Source organism: Vanderwaltozyma polyspora, genomic scaffold (assembly GCF_000150035.1).
Source record: "Vanderwaltozyma polyspora DSM 70294 KpolScaffold1019 genomic scaffold, whole genome shotgun sequence".
Lineage (NCBI taxonomy): Eukaryota > Fungi > Ascomycota > Saccharomycetes > Saccharomycetales > Saccharomycetaceae > Vanderwaltozyma > Vanderwaltozyma polyspora.
The window spans coordinates 20,430-43,021 of record NW_001834632.1 but is presented as its reverse complement, the minus strand read 5'-3'; the positions used below and the strand labels follow the sequence as shown (position 1 = coordinate 43,021).

General features: G+C 30.9%; 10 protein-coding genes across 10 annotated transcripts; 6 read left to right on the top strand and 4 right to left on the bottom strand.

The window, feature by feature from the left end:
* Window positions 1–359: 359 nt before the first annotated feature.
* On the top strand, window positions 360–1,469 carry CDC123 (cell proliferation protein CDC123; the record flags this gene model as incomplete). The annotated part of the gene is made up of 1 exon (XM_001643708.1): window positions 360–1,469. The coding sequence occupies one exon, from the start codon at window positions 360–362 to the stop codon at window positions 1,467–1,469; it is 1,110 nt and encodes a 369-aa protein (XP_001643758.1).
* A 133-nt stretch (window positions 1,470–1,602) lies between these two features.
* Kpol_1019p19 (ferric reductase family protein) lies at window positions 1,603–3,705 on the bottom strand (the record flags this gene model as incomplete). Its single annotated transcript, XM_001643707.1, has 1 exon — window positions 1,603–3,705. The coding sequence occupies one exon, from the start codon at window positions 3,703–3,705 to the stop codon at window positions 1,603–1,605; it is 2,103 nt and encodes a 700-aa protein (XP_001643757.1).
* Window positions 3,706–5,167: 1,462 nt separating this feature from the next.
* On the bottom strand, window positions 5,168–7,288 carry Kpol_1019p18 (ferric reductase family protein; the record flags this gene model as incomplete). Its single annotated transcript, XM_001643706.1, has 1 exon — window positions 5,168–7,288. The coding sequence occupies one exon, from the start codon at window positions 7,286–7,288 to the stop codon at window positions 5,168–5,170; it is 2,121 nt and encodes a 706-aa protein (XP_001643756.1).
* A 2,716-nt stretch (window positions 7,289–10,004) lies between these two features.
* Window positions 10,005–11,099, top strand: Kpol_1019p17 (uncharacterized protein; the record flags this gene model as incomplete). The annotated part of the gene is made up of 1 exon (XM_001643705.1): window positions 10,005–11,099. One exon carries the CDS (start codon window positions 10,005–10,007, stop codon window positions 11,097–11,099), a length of 1,095 nt encoding a protein of 364 aa, XP_001643755.1.
* Window positions 11,100–11,480: 381 nt separating this feature from the next.
* Window positions 11,481–13,391, top strand: CRR1 (putative glycosylase; the record flags this gene model as incomplete). Its single annotated transcript, XM_001643704.1, has 1 exon — window positions 11,481–13,391. One exon carries the CDS (start codon window positions 11,481–11,483, stop codon window positions 13,389–13,391), a length of 1,911 nt encoding a protein of 636 aa, XP_001643754.1.
* A 509-nt stretch (window positions 13,392–13,900) lies between these two features.
* LDB17 (Ldb17p) lies at window positions 13,901–15,424 on the bottom strand (the record flags this gene model as incomplete). The annotated part of the gene is made up of 1 exon (XM_001643703.1): window positions 13,901–15,424. The coding sequence occupies one exon, from the start codon at window positions 15,422–15,424 to the stop codon at window positions 13,901–13,903; it is 1,524 nt and encodes a 507-aa protein (XP_001643753.1).
* A 474-nt stretch (window positions 15,425–15,898) lies between these two features.
* Window positions 15,899–16,417, top strand: ATG38 (Atg38p; the record flags this gene model as incomplete). Its single annotated transcript, XM_001643702.1, has 1 exon — window positions 15,899–16,417. One exon carries the CDS (start codon window positions 15,899–15,901, stop codon window positions 16,415–16,417), a length of 519 nt encoding a protein of 172 aa, XP_001643752.1.
* Window positions 16,418–16,567: 150 nt separating this feature from the next.
* On the bottom strand, window positions 16,568–17,917 carry RPN5 (proteasome regulatory particle lid subunit RPN5; the record flags this gene model as incomplete). The annotated part of the gene is made up of 1 exon (XM_001643701.1): window positions 16,568–17,917. The coding sequence occupies one exon, from the start codon at window positions 17,915–17,917 to the stop codon at window positions 16,568–16,570; it is 1,350 nt and encodes a 449-aa protein (XP_001643751.1).
* A 936-nt stretch (window positions 17,918–18,853) lies between these two features.
* VMA5 (H(+)-transporting V1 sector ATPase subunit C) lies at window positions 18,854–20,029 on the top strand (the record flags this gene model as incomplete). Its single annotated transcript, XM_001643700.1, has 1 exon — window positions 18,854–20,029. The coding sequence occupies one exon, from the start codon at window positions 18,854–18,856 to the stop codon at window positions 20,027–20,029; it is 1,176 nt and encodes a 391-aa protein (XP_001643750.1).
* A 591-nt stretch (window positions 20,030–20,620) lies between these two features.
* Window positions 20,621–22,564, top strand: SMY1 (Smy1p; the record flags this gene model as incomplete). The annotated part of the gene is made up of 1 exon (XM_001643699.1): window positions 20,621–22,564. The coding sequence occupies one exon, from the start codon at window positions 20,621–20,623 to the stop codon at window positions 22,562–22,564; it is 1,944 nt and encodes a 647-aa protein (XP_001643749.1).
* Window positions 22,565–22,592: the final 28 nt, after the last annotated feature.

Sequence of the window (22,592 nt, the reverse complement as noted above, 5' to 3'; positions counted from 1 at the left end):
TGTACCTCTTTGATCACCTTTGTTTAACCTTCATTTAAGTAGTTATCTTGTCTTAAATTTCATCATTTTAAATAATTTTCCAATATTTCCAATGTGATATCACTCGTGTTTAGTGACCGAATCATTGCCACCTTAGTGACACGTACCGAATGATATGGAATCTTTCGAAATTTCATTTTCAGCGAATTAGTAAGACAAGCAAGCAACTGAGATGAGATGAGATGAGATGAGGTTAAAGATATAAAACTTATCATCGATATTGATGGTTTAAATAGTTATCCGAAGGTCCAGATTAGATCGGATTAGCAAGAATAGTTCAGTCTAAGAAATCCAGAATTTTTTTTTATTGATATAGATAGATGAATACCGATTATACACCACTTGTGAATGTCCCTATTAAAAGGGAAGATATAGAGACATGTCGGTTCTCTAATTGGTATCCTCTTTTCAAGAAGCATTGTCCAACTGCAGAAATTATTGGCCCTTTACCAGCTGAGTTCATTGAGTACTTGGAACAAGATGGAATTAAAATACCAAATGAGAATCGTTCGTTTTATTCTGAGGATTTAACTATAAATGATGATAATGAGTACAGTGATTGGGACAATGAAGATGACGATGAAGAAGAAGATAAAGTAATCCAACAGGAAGTGAAGAAAGAAATTGATCCACTAGCCGATTTCCCTGAGTTGCATAGACAGATTAAAGATGTGATAACAAAATATGGCGCAGTAGCACCAAAAATGAATTGGTCTGCCCCCAAAGATGCAACTTGGATTTTGCCAAATAATACAATGAAATGTAACGAGATTAATGAGGTATACCTTCTCTTAAATGCTTCTAACTATATAGCCCATGACTTACAACATGCATTTGATGAATGTGAAGACATAGAAGATCAAAAGAAAAGCTCTGATTTCGAATTAGTTCTAAGGAAATGGTTTGATATAAATCCAGCATTAGAGTTCCGTATTTTTATCAAAGATAATGAAATATTAGGTATATCACAAAGAGATTTAAATTATTATGATTACTTAGAGCCATTGGTCGATAAATTCAGAGATTTAATTGAAGATTTCATAGACGATGAAATATTAGATAGATTCCCGTTAAAAAGCTTCGTGATAGACCTGTACATACCAAGACCATTCAACAAGGTTTTTCTAATAGACATTAACCCATTTGCAAGAATGACTGATCCATTAATGTTTTCATGGAGTGAGTTGTTGACAAAAAATGAACCTGTTACTCCAATCGGCCAAGAAGAAGATTATGAGTTCAGATTAATTAAGGAAAATAATGTAGGTAGGTTCGCATGCAAGGAACACTCAGAAAACCAAGTGCCAACTGATATTGTTGAAGCAAGTCTGAATCCTGAAGCTATCAGAGAATTGACTCAAAAATGGAAGGAGCTTCTAAGCAAGCAATCGATGGAAGAAGACAGTAGCAGTGATTCTAATGAAGAATAAATAATTAATCAATAGTACTATAATCAAGAATATATGTCATATATATATATATACAAAGTGGAATACATTTAGGATGCAATAATTTCGGTTTAGTTAATAATGTACAATCATGTATCATTTTTGGTAATGTTTTTTACCATGTAAAACTTTTCTCTTCTAATGAAATGTCAATTGACCAATTTTTAGCAAGGTTTTTGGCAATTGCATCTCTGAAATTGTCATTAAAAGCAGAAGAACCACAGCTATAGAATTCCAAATCTTCAGAAATATTTTGAGTTGCTTCAATTTCTTCCAAAGTTAATTGGTGTAAATTAGGTCTGGTCCCTAGGTTAATAACATTATATTTCTTTTCAAATGACTCTGTGTCATATGACAATAAAGATGACTTATCTGAGGGATAATAGTATTCCAAATCATTATTTTTCATACCTGTATAAATGATTGTAACTTCACAACTCTTAGATATTAACCAATCCAAGTCTTCCCCAAACCAACCTAAAAAGTTCAAATCATTAATAATCCATATGAATTTATGTTTCAGATCTGTACTGTAATTTTTTTGATAGAGTTCCACAATATGAGGATAAACGGCACTAACACCAACACCACCAGCAACACCAACACATCTTTTCCTTGAAACCTTTAACGTTGGCAAAGAAGCCCCATATGGTCCTTCAATTAACATTTTACAATTTACTGTCCTTGAACCTGACTTCAGAATCTTTGATAACATAGAACGTGTGATACCTTTATTAGCTTTCAAATAAAAGAGCAAATGATTAGGGTTTTTAGGATCGTGCCTTGGATTTGTCATTATAGTAAATGGATGAGATTGGAAGGTGTAGAACCAGAATTCATTTGGATTAATAAAATATAAATAAGCAAAAGATCCAACTGGGTATTTTACAAACTTTGGATATGGAACTGATATTTTTAGGATACCATTCCCACAATCAATTAACCTTGCATTATGAATTCCACCGTTCCAGACAATTTTAAGAATTCTAATCAACCTATCATATATCCATATACCAGCCATTGACCAAATCCATCCCAACCAACCTAAAGTATTACAATGATAATACATACATAGGATGAAAGCAATGTTCATAACCTTATGGAAAACCAAAAATGTTTCATAGAAATTGTCCCTAATAACCTTTTGACTATGTGAAATTAATAAAGCTAAGAAAATCATAGCTCCAATACCCCATTTCCAATAAGCGTCAACATACCAGACAGAATATCCTCCATCTTTTATAGCGTATGCTGTCCAGATGATTGAATGAATAAAAGCTAGAACGGTACAAACGTAAGCACACCATTTATGGAAGTAATTAAAGGTTGAATAAGAAATACCTGAAATTTCAATCAATGGATTATTTCTAATACCAAACAAATAAATTATAGGGAATAAAGAGATAGACATTAAGTCAGTTCTAAAACTAACAACAGTCAAATTTCTTTGCCATCCAGATGTCAAATAAGGATGAGGCAATGGTAAATAGTAGTCCACACCAACACTAATAATTGTTTGTATTAGAAATACAATAACCACCAAAGTATTTAGACGAGTCGAGAAATTAAAGGGAATAAATTTCCATAAGAAGTAAGTTCTATCTTTATAATCCCTGAAGATTGATGGGATTACAATTCTTCTTCTCAATGTATTATTTAGCATTTCACGACCAAATATGTTTCTCATAATGTTATAAAAGCTTGCAATGGATACAATTGCTACCCAATAAAAGACTAAACCCCACCCGAACCATTGTGACGTTCTGACTGCTACCGTGTAGTTCTTAAAACTTCTATGATACCATTCGAAACTAGTTTGATTATTACTTAAAGTTTCATAAACAGGATGTGAAAAGTCGTTTTCAGTAGGATCTCTTAAGTATTTTGTACCATTTTCATAGAAATTATACATATCTTCCAATGTGAAATGCAATCCAGCTTTTTGCTTACAACGAGTAGCAACATGTTTAAATGCATGTTCCATCAAGTGCTTTGAATCTGTTGCCTGTGCGATACAATTTGTAACTGTACCCAACCAATTGATGTTATTACAACGACAAGTGTAACCTTTCATGTTATTCTTTTTACTAGCACAACCCCAATCAAATTGCAATTCATAATAAATACATGCAGATGCAAGTGTAGAGTCCACGAATACCAGTGAATTCACTGTTGATGTAGTGATAAACAACGTTAAAAGGAGGTTGTACAATCGCATATTCGATTTCAGGTACTTATCTTAGTGATGGACGACTAGCTGTTCAGGAAATAACAGTATGCTGTCTAAAGCAAAAAACAACTTGAAGCTTCTTCTAAAATCACACACTCTTTTATATATGTATGATCGTAATTGCTTAACTTGCAATGCAAATATGGATGGAAGTGATGCCTTCTCTACCCTCCTCCAGAAATAAAAAAATAAATTGAAAAAAGGGCTGTACTTTTCCAGAGACTATATTTATTCACAGTTTACAAATAACTATCTGCAATCTAAACAGTACCCACTGTGATAACAATCAAAGATACCCTATAATTGCTCAAGATCCGCTATATTTAAACTGAATTATTATATTTAATATTATGAAAAGCATAAAATTCAAATAAAAAATCGTCCCACAACTACAAGCTAGTATCAAAGCTTGAATTGAAAGTCACAGTAACTTGAACTAACCACACCCACTTCTTTTCCCTGTCTTTCTCTTCTACTCAGTTAACCAAATCGAGAATAGACACTTTCTCAAAAAAGTAACGGTATGAAAAATAGTCAGTATATCAGAAGGGAGGAAATAAAAATCAAACTACAAAAATCAATTCATCGTCAATGAAAAACGTCAAGAAGAAGATATTCGATATATTCTTCTCCTTCTATAAAGTAAAACTTACTTCCAGTGGACGATTTCTCAATTAGAGGACTAACTAAAGTTATCTTGTCCAAAGTATTTGTATAGACATCAGAAATCAATGTTAAATAGTTAAAAAAGCTCAGAATATTGCTCTAAATAAGCTCATTAGTGGAGCAAAATTAACAAATATTAACGAGCAATAATATTGGATGACAGAGAAGTAGGTGTAGCCTCAAGATCTTGTGGAAGAGAAGAATAGCTTACCATTTCTTTTTTGAACTTTCTGGTAAATGTCCGAACAGAGGCTCAGTGCTCGACGCAGAGGTTTACGCGAATACGGATGCGGATTAAACTCTCTACTTTAATAAAACTCAGATAAATAGACGTACAATAAATACGTCTTGTCGGTAAAAAAAAAATGAAAATAACCTTAATTTTGTTTCTTTTTGATAATTTATTTTATTTCATCACTGAAATGAGATTGGTAACATTCCATTGGCACATAAATATCAAAAGATAAACGCCAAAGCAATACATCCAATTACCATTGTTGCGTTCCAAGAAGTTAAAAATTGACTCAGGAGGGTGTTGGAAACATTTAAACTGAATTTTTGCTCTAATTCCTAAAAATTAAAAAAGCAAAAAGGGATATTTATTTCCTGAAAAGCTGCAACTTATGAAAACCGCTAAAGCAGACTGTGAGTAAATTGAATTAAAGTAAACGACAATAACTGTGGGTATATATATATAGTACATGATTTATTTTGGTTTTAAATAAACTATCGTGCCTGTTGCAGGATATTTGGGGTTGCAATGAATTATAATTGTCTTTTCTTTTTACCATGTGAAACTCTTTTCCTCTAAAGATATATCGATTGTCCATTGATGACTTAAACTTTGGGCGACTCCATGTCTGAAATGATCGTTGAATGCAGAGGAACCACAACTGTAGAACTCTAAATCTTCAGAAATATTTTGTGTTGTTTCAATTTCTTTTAATATTATATTCTTCAAATCTGGACGGTATCCTAGATTTACTATTTCGTATCTTCTTTTAATTTCAAAGACACTTTCCCTCTCGCTACCCTTCTTGTCAGTGCTGCCCTCTGTTTCTTTATCAATAGAACTGGAACTTTCTAAATCAGCTGTTGATTGTGATCTAGTATTATAAATTACAACTTCACACCCTTTATCACAAAGCCAATCCAATTCCTCTTTAAACCATTCTACACAAATAGTATCATTAATAATCCATATAAACTTGTGACATAAATCACTATTATGACCTTTCTGATACAATTCAGCCATATGAGGGTATACTGCTGTAACACCCAAACCACCAGCAACACCGACATTTCTTCTTCTAGACATTTTACATTCAGGTAAAGGTGACCCATATGGACCTTCAATTAACATTTTAAAAGATACAGAAGCATAACCAGATTTTAAGATTCTTGATAATACTTTCTTGGTGATACCTCTATTTGCTTTAAAATAAAAGATCAAACTATCTGGGTTATTTGGGTCTTGTTTTGGGTCTTTCATTACTGTAAATGGATGTGACTGGAAAGTATAATACCAAAATCTATTAGCATTAATGAAATATAAATAAGCAAACGATCCTGTTGGATATTTAGCTAATTTTGGATGTTTTAGAACAGCTTTAATAACCCCATTTCCACAATCCGTTATCATTGCATCATGAATACCACCATTTAGAAATATTTTAATTGCTCTCATCAACCTGTCATAGATCCAAATACCGGCCATTGACCAAGTCCATCCGATCCAACCAAATGATAAACAGTGATAGTACATACCGACAATAAATCCCACATTTAACAATTTATGAAGAATCAAAAAGGATTCATAAAATCTATCTCTAAAAATTCTTTTACTGTGAACCACTAGGATACCTAAGAATACCATAGCTGCAACACCATAATTCCAATAGTCTGACGAAAAGGCAGATTTATACCAACCAGACTTAATTGAAACAACAGTCCAAATAATTGCGTGGATAAAAGCATAAGAAGCGCATACATAAGCACACCATTTATGATAATAGTTAAAAGTCGAAAAAGATATACCAGATATTTCAATTAATGGATTGTTTCTAATACCAAAAAGATAAATGACGGGAAATAATGAAAGTGACATGATACCAGTTCTAAACTGTATCATAGAAGTATTCCTCTGCCAAGCTGTCATATAAGCTGGATTAGGCAAAGGCAAGTGGTAACCTACACATGCCGTGACAATGGCTTGAATTAAAAATACAGCAACTACCAGAGAATTTAAACGTGTAGTAAAATTCAATGGAAAAAAATGTAAGAGCTTATAACTTCTATCTTTATAATCTTTATATAGTGATGGAACTACTAAATGTTTTCTCAATGAATTATTTAATAATTCAACACCAAAGAGTTTTCTCAATAAGTTATAGAAAGTTGCGACTGAGACAACAGTTACCCAAAAAAATACCAAACCCCATCCGAACCATTGATGGGTCCTAACAGATAAGGTATAGTCTTTATATTTGCTGAAATACCAATCATAAGTTGTTTGGTTATTTCTTAGAGTGCCAATAACGGGTGTTGTATAATCAGATGCTGTTGGATCTCTTAAATAATTTGTACCATTCTCATGGAAATTGTACATGTCGTCAACAGTGTAATCAAAAAATGCAGAGTTACAACGTGCAGCTACATGTTTGAAAGCATGTTCGATTCCTTTTTTGTCATTTGAGCCTTCGGTAATACAATTTGTAATGGTACCAAGCCAATTAACATTAGAACATAAACATGTATAGTTCGCACCCCGAGACTTTCCACATCCCCAGTTAAATTGCAATTCATACTGAAGACAAGCGGTTGCTAGTGTTGAGTCAACTTTATGTAAAGCATTAGTAATTGAGACAAATGACAGTAATGAAAATATCAAATATTTGTATTTCATATTGAGCTGAGGTCTTGATTCGCTTTTTTTATTTATATAAAAGTTAAATTAAGTAATTGATAGAATATAAGTTCTCAAGTTCATCATTATTTCTTGATTTTATTGGCCATATATATATGAATAAATTATATAAAAATGTTTAAAGATATTTTTTTTCATTCGTTGGCCAATGAATTCCTGGTGATCTTGCATACATTGAAATATTGAATTGATTGAAGCAATGTAGGGACTAGTAATTTGAAGATGACAACTAATTGTTTATGACACCCAATAATAATTTAAAGAGTACTACACCAAATGCTAGTCAGTCTTCTTAAAAAGCCTTAGAGAATTCATGATTAAAGTACTACCAAAAAAAAGAAAAAGACAAAGAAAAAGAAATTATGTGTAAATAAGCATTACCAAATATTTGTTTTAAAACAGACATTCTCCAGAGTTACTACACCCTACTCTTACTTAAGTTAATCTCATAGAACCTTCAAGATTGTAAATTTATTGAATGAAACATAATAGATAAAAATTTTGTCTTCAAGAAACTTTCTGAGTCAAAAAGTGTAAAATTCGATCCATTAGTCTTGGGAATGACAACGTAATAAAAAACCAGTACAATGTAATAAAAGTTGAATAGCACACAGAACTATCCTTATTAACAGATATACCCATTCACACCTTTCTTATGTTTGCTTACTTAATTAAATATATATAATCTCAATTGTACACTAGTATTTGTTTGTTTACCATTTTGGCTAGAGAGACCAGATGAACAAGGTGTTGTTGTCGAGGAAAATAATACGCACCTGGGTGTTGTTGTTACCAACAATTACCTAAATACAAGAGATTTATATGCTAGGCATGCACGGGAAGTTTCATTTCCGTTTTTCTTTTTTTCTTTTCCTTTCAGCGAGCCCAGATGGCTAACATTCCTCAAATAACGTTCAATATATATGTGGTCAAGGGAACAAGATTTCAGGACAAGTTGAGGGTTGCCATTCAGGAAGACCATGTAATCCAGGGTAGAAGGCTAGGGCTAGTTAAAGTTTTGAACGTCATGGTATTTTGTGACGCATATTGTGCTTAGTTTTAGACACGAACTAAATGTATCAATTGTATCAGTTGTATCAAATGTATCAATTATATACATCATATTTATCGTATTTATCTTCTAAAGACTCTTACAATTCTAGATTTAGGCTTCAAGTGGCAATGTTACATATATTGGCAATATAATGATACCAGCTTCACTTGTAATTTCAATGGCTTCGGTATTTAGTTCTTGGTCTGTCATTAATTCTTGTTATTGGTTTTCTGCTATTGGACTAACTAATTTGTATACTTTAACCTTCCTTATTATAAGCTCTTCTCTTTCTTATATGTTAAGGCAGATATGATGAGATTACATCACAAATGTAGTCTCAAGAATTACATTACTTGAATAATAATTGCCAAAAATAGTTCCAATTACATTTCTTGCTATATGCTACACATGATAACAAAAAACACGGAATACTAAACCTCGAATGAACGCTGACAACTACTGGCAATACAACTATTTCTAAGTGAGAATACCATACATTACGTGTACGATAGACAAGTGTGTCAGTGTTGGGCTCAAGTTGTACAGAAGTACAATTAGGGTTTGTAGAGCATGGGACTATCACGTGCCATTACCCGACTTCTGGCCAGTCAAATGCTGTAGCCTCTCTAGTGCCAGCTGGCCAGACAATTTCCTCATTTGGCCACTTAACTATGACGGCAAGATTTTGACTATAATGCCAGACCTTGTTCTTGGCAAGAACTAGAGCAAGAACAAATGCAAGAACCGCATAATATAGAACAGGTAATAAATTCAAAGGAAAGAGAATGTATAAGATAGAACAAAGTTTAAGTAAGAAACTTATTCCGATGTCTCTAGCAGAGATACCCTTCAGATTATATAAAAATGGACAACAGTACTTGAGACTTCAAATTGACTAAATAAATACAGTACAGATACACAGCATTCATTAATCTAATGAAGAAATATAACTAAAAAGAAAACAAGTTTAACAAATTTCCTAATATCAATACTATGATGCCGTTAAAACCATTCTATAGGAAAAAGTTCTCCTTTACTTCAATTAGCCTTGTTTCAAAGCAAGTATGTAATAAAATGTCAAGTCAAGTCAAGTCTTGTCAATTTTTTAATACTTTGTATATACAAAAATTTGACGTTAGTAGCAAAAACAATCTATACTGGAACGAAATTCTAAACTTTATTCAAATGGAATACGATTAATCCACAACTTTCCTAATCCATAAAGAACAGAGTGTCCCATATTTATTAAACATTTTCCAATTTTTCTTCAATCAAATCTTTAGATAATCCTACCTTCTTATACTGACTATTTTTTGATGTAAAATTTGACACGGCGTTGATGTTGAAAGAACAAGTACATTATATCGATCGTTGCTATAGTGATTGAAAAAGTTTCTAATATCATTGACGACCAGATAAATCCGATTTTTATTCTGTTCAGCTTGAAATAAATTTTAAAAGGTTATTCTGTTAGATTTCTAGGGATCAAAGTCATTATTGATTAGATAGATATTTAGTAACGTATACATTATTTATACGATCCTAGGAATATTAGCATCCATTACCTTGTTACATAGGGATGCCTGATTTATAACAAGTGTCTAACTAATTACGTAAACAATTAACTAATCAACGATAGCAATGAGTGCAGGTGGTTCTACAGTTAAAGGCCCTAACGTTTTAATTATTGGTGCTGGTGGTGTAGGAGTAATCACAGCCTATTCTTTATGGTTTAAGAACAAATGTAATGTGTCAGTTGTAATTAGATCTGATTACGAAATTGTTAGCCAAGTAGGTTATAGTATTGATTCCTGTGATTACGGTAAAATTGAAAATTGGAGACCACATTCTATCCATAAAACTATTGAAGATTCCCTAAGTTCAAAAATTTTTTACGATTTTATTGTAGTCACTACCAAAAACATCCCAGATGGACCAGTTGCCTCAAGAGTATCAACTATACTGAGACCAATTTTAACTTCAAACACTGAAATTGACCCAAAGAAAGAGTCAAATATTCTATTAATTCAAAATGGTATAGATCTAGAGAACGAAATTATACAAACTTATTCAAGAGATGAATTAGAAAACGTTACATTATTATCTGGTATACAATTTATCGGCTCTACCAAAATTGGTCCTGGAAAAATCCATCAGTTAGGCAAAGATCGTTTATTTGTTGGGGGCTTTGATTCTTGCGATATTAAAGCAAGAAATGCATCCCAAGAATTTATTGAGATATATTCAAATGAAGGCTATAATATAGTCGAATTTGAACCAAGGGTTCGTTATGCAAGATGGAAAAAATTACTCTACAATGCTGCGATTAATACCACAACTGCTCTGGTCCAATTAGACGTACCACGTACTTTAGAATTTGCCAAGAATAAAGATCATACTGAAAAATTTATTTATGAGCCTGCAATGCGTGAAATAATTGCAATTGCAGCTAGTGAAGGTATTATAATTGAAGAAGAATTCATTGATTTCTTTATTAATATTTCAAGAAATTTGTTATTTAAGCCATCGATGTGTGTTGATCGTGAAAAGAATCAGTTAATGGAACTAGAAATAATTTTAGGTAATCCAATAAAAGTAGCTGAAAAAAATAATGTTCCTGTACCAACATTATTTTTATTATATAACTTATTAACCTTAGTTCAGAGTAAGTTAAAGGAAGAGCTAGGATTATTAAAATTTGATGAAAAAACCTTGAAACTACAATCAACTACATGAATGTCACTTTTCCTTTCTTGCTTTTTAAACTGTCTTTTATTATGATTATATGACCCAATAATTTCTGTTTTGCAATCTTTCTTTCAATTCACCAACTAATTCAAATCCGAATTACTTAGTCATTAGTTTTTGTTCTTCAATGGTTTATTATCCACAACATATGTAAACTATTAGAATCATATAGGTTAAAGGGTTAAAAATATTTTGTGTCAATATTTACTCTAGTACTTATAAGTAAACAAGATTAACAGAATAATATTTATATATCAATGATTTCATAGTGATGAACTTCCTATTTATTAAATACCGCCTATGTCCTCTTTACATTTCAATTTCTATTTGTCAGCCTTTACTGCTATAAAGGTCACAGATTAAATAAGAATGTTTTACTTAAAATTCAATATAATAAGATTACTTTTCTTATTTCGATCGATTTTATCAGTATCAGCTACTGGTTTCTATAAGCCTGATATTGCAATACATTGCTCATCAGATTCACATTGTCCCAAGGAGTGGCCTTGTTGTTCACAATACGGTGAATGTGGGCTAGGCCCATTATGCGTCACTAATTGCAATCCTAAGTTTTCATTTAAACAGGACAGTTGTATAGCTATGCCAGCCCTAGTACCTCCTCTATTTATAAATTTTGATTCTGCTTTCAATTCATATCCTATACATAAGAGAGATACTTTAGTGGAAATTGCTGGTCCACCAAGATTAAACCCAACAGATGGAATCACAACGTCTTCAGTTGATGAAGATTTAAAAGCAAGAAGGATCATAAGTCATGCCGATTTCTTGGTGACACACGACTCTAATGAAGCTGATAGAATGCTTAAAAGTTACGATTTTACTCATAGTGGTTATACTAGTATTAATAGTGACACAGGTGAATTAGTGCTTGGTATGCCAAAATATTCAACTGGTTCAAGCTTAAAAGCATCAAAGGCTATACAATATGGTAAAGTGTCAGCAAGATTGAAGACTGCAAGGTCTAGAGGTGTGATCACTGCTGTTGTGTTGATGTCTGCTACTGGTGATGAAATAGATTTTGAATTTTTAGGTAGCGAATTGAATTCGGTGCAAACCAATTATTATTCTCAAGGTGAATTGATTTATTCAAAAATGCAAACACATCATATCCAAACAGACACCAATCAAAATTACCACACTTATGATATTGATTGGGACTCTGAAAGAATTAATTGGGTAATAGATAATAAAATTGTTAGAACTCTTTATAAAAGAGATACTTGGGATCCAATTGATAAGAAATATAAATATCCACAGACACCAATGATATTTGAGGTAGCTATATGGCCAGGTGGTTCAGAAGAAAATTCCTTAGGAACTATTTCATGGGCTGGTGGTTTTATTGATTGGGAAAATTCCCCAGATATGTCAAACAATGGTCAATTTCATACTGTAGTAAGTAATCTTTTAGTGATACCTCATTTCAATAAGTTCGTTCCACAAATTGAAAAATGTTTGGGATCAAAATCAAAGAAAGGTAAATCTGGCCATCCAGATTATACAAAAGTATCATATGCATATAAGGGAAAAAAGCTAAACTCTTTTGATGAGAGTTCATTGATTACAAAATGTGATATTGTTCCGCACATATCAAATTATCAGATCCATGAACAAATCCCACATGAGTTTCCAAGTAATAGAAACCAGAAAACAGGCAATAGTAGTCAACCATTAAATCCAAATTCTGAAATTAAAACAAATACCAAAATAAAACATCCAAGAGCTACCAAAACTGATGTCGCAAAACATCTAACTAAGAATAGTATATTAAAAGATAAAAAAATGATAAAATCGACACTAAAGATAGGTGATAGAATTGATCCAATATCTGAAACAAAGAGTTCATCAACATATGACAATATTTCATTCCAAAATATTACCATTACTGATAATGTCCAAACTCAAACACACTATCCTACCATTAAAACGACACAAGAGGAAAAAGTTCAATTAAGTGTCCAACCAACAAATGAGGTAAAAACTGAAACAACAACAGAGTACTTTTTAGAATCATTTGTAAGTTCTGCAGATTTCACCTCTAATGAATCAATAATAATAACTACTAAAAGAAGAAGACATTTCTTACGCCATCCAAAATCTACAACGACACCAAGCATTTTACCTTCATCTATTTATGATGATGAAGATGGCGATGAAGACCTTGATGAGAGATCACTTGGTCTTTCATTATTGTATCATAGGAATCCACTCTCAAGAATTAGACAATATATTATATATTTAATAATGAATTTTAGATAATTTATTTGCAATAATTCCAAAATATATCTTCACATATTCAGTATTACCCAGGATTTTTATTGAAGTAGAGAAGTAATCCATTGATTTAAAACTATGAGGCATATATTGTTTATTATACCCACTCCATCACTATTCTTAAAGTTAATTTCAAATCAATTGAATTAGATGTTAAATAATATGTAATATTATTAACAATAAATATCATAGGATTCTATGGATAATTTATTCAATTGCTTGAATATATACCATCGAGTTATTTATATATGGATTTCAAATCCAGACGATTAATACGTTGGAATAGTTTCAATTTTATATGTCCAATTTATGATTTAATAGTATAAGGTAAAACACTTAAAAGAATAAATTTGGACTATACTTAATCAATTGTTGTTTAATGCATGCATACTTTTTTAATTGTATGATTTTTAATGAAAGTTTTCTTTACCGAAGATTAATCATTTTTTAGGTTATTTTTATTTAATGTCATTAATGAAAGGTGAAATCAAATTCTATTTGTTAGAATTGATCCTAGATATACCTCTAGGTTTAGGTGGTGGTGGTGGAGGCAATGGTTTTGCCTTTCTTCTTTCAAAGGAATCAGTTGAACTATTCTCAGAGCTAATATAGATTGAATTCATAATCTTTTCCTTTGAAAAAGAAGAAGGTGAAGAAGATGTTCTTGTGGATGATTGTAACTGTGTTGTAATTGGCAAAGATTTTTTACTTAATAGGCTATCTGAATCTGAAGGATTATTAGAATCATTTAAATAATAATCCAACCAAGCTACTTTCCTTAGGCATCTATTTGCTAATCTGACGGTAGTTTCATGCTCACGAGTGATGTTTTCACTACCACAAATATTATCAATTGAAGATAAAAATTCTAGTAACTTAATTAAATCATCTTTTCTATAATGAGTTTTTGAAATTTCAGTGTTAGTTAATAAAGGTAATAGCACTCTTAATAAAGTGTTTCTTAACAATTCATCAGATTCTGAAATATTCTGTAATTCTCTTATCAAAACATCTACAAAAACGTTTAGATCATTTAAGTAGAAATAGTTTTGAGCAATATCATTTTGAGTTGATGTTAAAATCAGATACAAAACTTTACACATCATAATCAACAAAGATCTATCATCTTCTCTATTAAATTTCAACAATAAGAATTCTGTGAAATTCTTTGAACTTGAATAATCAATCAAATATTTGTAAATTTTATTTTCAATATTTTGATTATTATTACTGTTGTTATCATTATCATATTTTTTTTTGGTTATAATCATATATTGTTCATTCAAGGCTAATAAAAACTTAAATTTGGCAACATTGAATAAGTCAGATAAATCATCTGGTTGAATTGAACAAATTAGATAGTGAATGAAGAAATCATCAATAATAGTTAAATTTGATATTTTAAATTTGGAATATTTTAGAATTTGGAAGAAAATATCCAATAAAAAAATTGAAATTTCTTTCATTTCATTAATAATATTCAATTCTATATCATCATCTCTTTGTATCGTTTGGCCATATTTATTTAAATATGCAAATTGTGTATACAATGTATTGTAGAATACAGAAAACCCTTGATATTTTAAGATCAACTCAATTGAACTTAGATTACTCTTAGACTCCCATAATAAAATGTATGCAATCAAAAATTTCATATTCATCTCCAACAGATCAATATTCAATAATGATAATAACTTACTTAAACAAAATTCTTTATTATCCTTAAAGCATTTCGATTCTGTCAATATTAATGCCATTCTATAAAGATCACGATCTGCCTTGATAAAAGTTCTATAAGAATCCGTTGCAAATTTAACATAGTTAACCAACTTTGAATTGATCAACGTTTCATTATTGGCATCATCACCCTCTTCTAAAGTTATTATAGCTTCTAGTTTATCCCAAAATTCAATACAACTTAAATTTAAACCATTATCAAGTTCATATTTTTCGTTATCATCACAACATGTTGTATATGGTTGACCAGCATCATAGATTGATTCTTGCTGGAAATTCATTGATTGACTTCCCCTTAACAACAATTGATAATCTTAGTCTTACTTTACTTTGTTCTATATTGTCCTACAATCCCAAATTGCCTTATTATTTTGTTATCAATTATCTCCTTGTTTCTTTATTGTAGAAAGGATTTTTTGATGTATTTATTTAAAGGATTTTTTTGATGTCGTTTCAATACTTTTAACCTTTAGTGATTTATATATATTGATGATATAGTTATTGTTGTTAATGGTGATGATAATGATAGTGATGGTGATGATGATGAGCTTCTGTATGTGTGTAATGATTTGTTGTTGTAATGTCGGAGTTAATTGAAGTTTATGGATTGATTGATGAAGCTGAAAAGCTCATCTTGAAGGGTCATTTGAAAGATGCAAAGGGTACTTATATGAAAGCTAATGAAAAGCTAGTTGAAAAACGTAGTGATATGATTCAAGATGATATTAGTCCTGAGGTGATTTCAAGCATTAGAAATGCTAAAGTCTGATATAAATCTAAGGGTTAGGGAGTTGGATACTTTGATTACGCTAAAATCTAGTTCAAATGGTTTAAAAGCTAGTAGGAATTTACCCATGATGAGTTCAGTTATATTGAATAATAATTCTTCGACTAATCCAGCAGAGTCTTTATGGAATAATAATAATTGTGGTGCCAATTTAGATCCATTTCTAAATTCAATGCTTAATAAATTCCAACATAACTTGGAATTGTCACTGATGGATACCTTAAAATCTGGTAGTAACAGTAGCAATAACAACGACAAGAAGGTAAACCACAATGTACAGGACGTATCATTGAAAATTAGTGAACAAATGTCACAATTTAAAAAAGAATTACGCATTTATGAACAACAGAAATGTAAAGAGTTCCAATTAAGAATGGAGCAGGCTTTAGCAGAGAATAAGAAATTGTCAAATCAAATAGTAAAACTACGAGAAAGATGGGATAGTTTAGTTGAAAGTGCAAAGCAAAAACGTAATAGACAAAGATGACACACATCCACATCCATTAGCATACATAAATAATAATATATACATCTTTAAATTCATTGATAATTTCTTAAACTACAAAATTTATTTATATGAGGAAAATATGTAGTAGTTTATTTTTAATTGATTAATCAGATATAATTAATATAAGTTTCATTTAGCTTTTAAACCATGTATGATTTCCTCCTTTGTTATTAAATGACCGATTGTTTCTATATGCTCCAATAGTTGATCTACGTTATGAGACCATTCGTTCAATAATTCTGAAGAGTTTTTAGGTTTTTCAAAATTGACAATCTTGGCAGGTCTATTAATCTTTGCATAGATAATACCTTGATTAACTAAATCACTTATGAATGATTCTGATTCGGCTTCAGTTAGATCTAATAGCTCGTTCAATCTTGGCAATGTCATTCTTGAATAATATTTAGATAACACCCTTAAATTATGTTCGGTAATCCTTTTACGAAGTTCTTCCCAATGATGTTTATTTTGTTCACCACCGAATGCGATATCATCTTTATTAAGTACAGGTTCATAAGTTTCCTTTACAATTGGCCACCTCATTAATTCTTGAGTTGCAAATAATTTGACTAAAGATTCTTGAGTCTCTAATTTTTTCAAATTATTATCTAATTGTAATTTATGAATTAAATCATTCTGTAAATTACCGTATGGAGATAATATTAAGAAATATACCATGTGAGATAAAGCTGGTTTCCATTTAGTGTCATCTTTTTTAATAGAATCAGTTAGATAAATCTCTTGGAAGTATTGAGCTACTTGTAAATATTCTCTTTTGTATAAGCCTACTTTAACCAATAATTCATAATATTGAATTTTCAAATGTTCGTATTTTACATTATTAAAAGTTTTTTTCAAGATTTTTCTTGAACAAACTATGGCTTGAGAATAGTCACCTTTTAATATACATAATTCCATTTGTTCCAAAATAAATTCAATTTTTTCAGACATTTCCATTGAACCAAAAGTTTCAACTTGCAATTCACAAAGAATATCACAAGCTTCATCGATCTTCCCTTGATCTTTACGAATATGAGCCAGCTCTCTAGTGACTTTTGCTCTTTCAACCTCCACAAAAATTTTATTTTCCGTTACTGTTCTAATAGTATCGATGACTTTAATCTTATTGTCTAATGATAGTTTCTTCTCCTTTTCTTGAGATTTCATATTTTCCATCATCTGTTGAACCATATATTGAATAGCCAGTTTTAATTGACCATGTTTCTTGGACAATAAAACCAATTGCTCACAAACCTCATCGTACTTTTGCTTATCAAATAGGACATCGACAATCTTGGCTAATACTTGTTTTAAAGAGGCCAAATCAGCAGCTTGTCTAGTTTTCTTTTCGAGCACCAGCAAAGCATCAACGGCCATAACAGTATCACCATTTTGAGCCAAGACGTCAATCTTTGGTAACTCTTCTTCTAGGATAGAAGTATAATCCTTTTCAGCCTTAATTGGAGCGTCTCTTGACATATTCCCGTGTCTACTATATTATATATATCTTTTATTTCACCAAAGAAAGGAAAACTAAACCTGATAAAAAAACAAAATTTAGCTGAGAGACGACTAGTCAATAATTACTAACCCTTGATATTACCTGTGGTTGTATATTACTCTTTTCTTGTACTTCAATTGGGAATATAAATCAAATAAATCACATCTTTTACCTGTTTGCCACCTTAATATATCTATTTTAATTATATATATAAATATGTATTATAATTACTACATATCTATATCAATCTCTATGCTACGTACGAATCAGTCGTCAAATATGATATTTCTGATGGGAAGAAGAAGAAAAAAAACTTTGAAGAGAGGTGGGTCCGGGTAATTGGAAGTGGTCACATGTTCAGATACATCACGTGTTATTTCCGGGTAAATGTGTCACGTTTATTTCACGTGACACAAGTTGTGATTCACGTTTCTTGTTTCAGTTCGGAAATGGTGAAAACCCTCACAATTTGCAGCTGTCATGTTGAACGACGCTGCTTATTCAATAATTCTTCCCGTTTGTTGCAGTACGAACTGTTGTATTGTATTGAAAAAGATATTAAGAATCAGACAACTAACAATCTATACATTTAAAATCCTTTAACTATACACAATTAGATTAGCAACTGGATAACTTCAATTGCTAATTTATATTGGTACGGTTTCTTATTTAATATATCTAGTGGTTCAGAGTGTAGTTGAATGTGTTTGTATCTCACTGAATATTAAAAGGTCTATACTCAAAGGTAAAAAATTAAATTAAAAAAAAATTTTCCCTTATTTTACAACCTTTACTCTTTACAAGATTACTTGATAGATCAGCTAATTAACTAGTTAACGAATTAATTAATTAATTAATTGAATTGCTTTATATCCAATTTTGATACAAAGAAGAATATACAAAATATTTTAACAATGACTTCTCTTTACTCTTCTGATGAATTTATTTTATTGTCTTTACCATTAAATGCAAAACCTTCCACTGATAGTTCCATAGAGACTGATCTATGGTTAAAGGATTCTTTAGTAGATGGCAAGTGTTATGTTTCTGATTTCAATATTCCTGAATTCAAAATTGGTTCATTGGACGATTTAATTCTCGATTCTGAAGAATTGAGTAAAAATGATGAGATTATAGAAAATTCAATCAAAAAAGTTACTGAAATCATCTCATCATTTAATGAAGCAACAAAAAATTCCTACAAAACAATTTCAATTAATAACATGGCAATCCCTGAATACCTAAACAATTTCCAGTGGGATAATAGAAAATTCAAGTTAGATAAATCTATTAAAGAATTGAATAGTTTGATTTCTAATGAATCAACTCAATTAGATAATGATGTAAAGGCAACTGCGGCAAACTATAACAATGCAAAGACAAATCTAGCCACTGCTGAAAGAAGAAAAACTGGTGATCTTTCCGTGAGATCTCTTCATGACATTGTAAAACCTGAAGATTTCATTCTAAATTCAGAGTATTTAACCACTGTTTTAATTGCAGTTCCAAAATCATTAAAATCTGATTTCGAAAAACACTATGAAACTTTGACTGAAAAAATTGTTCCAGAATCAGCAAGCATCATTTCAGAAGACGCTGAATATATCTTGTATAATGTTCATTTATTCAAAAAATCAGTTGCCAAATTTAATTCTGCTGCAAGAGAAAGAAAATATATTCCTCGTGAATTTAACTATTCTGAAGAATTGATAGACAATTTGAAGAAAGAACACGATTCTGCTGCAAGTTTAGAACATTCTTTGAAAATCCAATTGGTAAGATTAGCTAAAACTGCCTATGCTGATTTATTCATCAATTGGTTCCATATTAAAGCTTTACGTGTATTCGTTGAATCTGTATTACGTTATGGTCTGCCTTCTCATTTCAACATAAAAATAATTGCAACTCCACCAAAGATGTTATCCAAATCTAAACATGAACTAATTGAAAATTTCCAATACTTGGCTGGTAATGCTTTTGCAAAGGATAAAAAGGGAAAGATAAACAGACAAGACAACTCATTAAATCAATATTCAACTCTGGTGGATAACGACTACGAACCATTTGTAATCTACACTGTATCCCTATGATACTCAAATAAAACGAAACAAAACATAACAAAATAAAATAAAGAAAAGCAAGTAATTCACAGGGTATTTTCTCTCTAAATAATTACAATCACATATAGGCTTCATTGTCTGTCTTTCTGTCTTTCCCACTGCTTCTACTCATCCATCAATCCTTCCAACTCACAATAAAATGAATATCTTGAAATTCAAAGGAATATAATAAAATATAATACAATAGAATAAATATAAAATACATACACATATACATAACATATCAGATCATATAGTATAATGATGGTATATATCACGTCTCATAAAATAAAAACATCTGTCACTTCATTCATGTCGTTGGCACTTCTTGAATTCTTCAGCTTAACATACCGCATAGTGAATAAATTTTGAAGGTTTAATAATTAAAATATTTGAATAGAAAAAGGTATTGAATTACATTCAAGAAGTAAATTAGATGGTAAACGTTGGCATTGTGTTCTAGAAGAGTTATATGGTAGAATATCAGGGTTTCATTGGTTAATTGGTTGCTTTTATTTTCCATTTTAACTTCCTCCTTTTATAGATTTTCGATAATATATAAAAATATCAGTGCTGCTTAATATGTGGTACTCTAGCTCGAAGAATGAATCTATACCCGATTTGTTAGTAAAATATACTGGTTACGATGAACCTCAACCTATGAGGGTATATTTGAAGCTATTTAGAGGACCTTCTTCTAATTCCAATGTATCCTTTAAGATAAGGGAAGGCAATTCGATAAACTTTACAGATACCCAGTTGACTGGCTTTTCCAAGGATCAGGTAGTTAATACTCAATATAAGTTCGATAAAGTGTTTGCAAGTAATGATACTGGTGTGGAACATCAAGAATTCATTGAATCTAATTTGGAAAGTTTATTACAAGGCTATAATACTTCTATTGTGACTTATGGACAATCTGGTACTGGGAAGTCGTTTGAACTATACGGTGAACAACAGGATGGACTTATATTTCAATTATTAACGAAATTATTTAATAGAATTGATGAAGAAATGGGGAATAATAATAAGAATATACATTATACTGTAAAATTCTCATTTCTAGAGGTCTATCAGGAAAAAATGTTTGATTTAATGGACAGTCCTTCTGTTAAAAAGCATTTAAAAATAAATGATTCTACATATGCAATGAATGGATTTCAAGTAGAGAATCTTCGAACAACTCAAGTTCTGACCTTAGAGGAATTGAAGATATTGATAAATATATGTCTGCTGAATCAAAAGGAAAGGCATAATAATTTAATACAGAGGTCACACACAATCATGGAAGTTAGTATAGAGAAGAGAAATAAATTGGACGAATCTATAACCATGAGTTCATTGTATATAGTGGATTTAGCTGGCTCTGATCCTATAGGTAAAAATAGCTCAAGTGGGATAACAACAGAAGATGCAAAAAAAATTAATCATCAAATCAAATCAGTAAATGATGTAATTAATGGATTAGTGGTAATGAATAGAGAAGGAGGTATAATGACAGATATCTCAACTTTGATGCATAAAGTTCCTTACAAATCATCCATACTGACAAGGTTATTACTAGATCCACTGGGTGGAAATTGTAAAACCACTTTTTTATTAACATCTTCACTAAAAAAAAATGACTGGAATGAAACTTTATCAACATTAAAGTTCGGTTACAATTGTAAATCAGCAAATACAAATCCAAGAATAAATAGGTTTGGTCTTAATTCAAAGGCTACAATGGATATTTTTCTCACTGACATGAAATTGAAAGAAGACAATTTCATTTCAATCACTAACAACTTAACAAACCAAGTAAATAACTTAATGACTCAAGCAAACAGCCTAGAGGATGAACTGAAAAATAATGAAACAAAATATAATAAAAAAGAAACCAATATTTTAAAGTCTCAAGTGGAAACTTTGACAGAACTTCTGAATAATCCTAACAATAGATCACAAGTGGATTTAAGAAACCAGAATGAAAATACTGAGATCTTAACAAAATTATTAGAAAAATGTGAACATAACGCCTCCTTAGAGTTATCCTTAGATGACAAAATGAAAGAAATATTGATTCTAAGGCGAAGAGAATCCGAATATAAAGCAAGAATAGCTTCTACAGAGACAATGAATCAACATTTGTTAGACAGAGTTACAGAATTAGAATTACAAATGAAATCTCTTTTGGTAGGAAATTCTAACTTTGAAATTGGAATTGATAATGAAAATATGGGGCAGTATTCTAGCTTGACACCAAATTCAAGCTTTAATACACCAACAAAGCATGTTTCTAGCAAAACTTCTTCAACAGCTTTGACTGATAGCACGCTTGTTCGTATGAGTAAAGATGCTGGTTCCATGAAATCAAATTGGCTATTTGGAAGCAGGGAAAAGATATGGGGAACAAGAAAGGTTTCTGGTAGTAGCATTGCTTCTGCAGATTCATCAACCACTATCCAAGTGCCAGATTCTGTAGACGGAGTTAATTTAAGGGTACTTAAGGTAGCTCAAAGAAAGAAAAAGATTCCAGAACTGTAACATTTTGTAGTTATTTCAATTTAATATA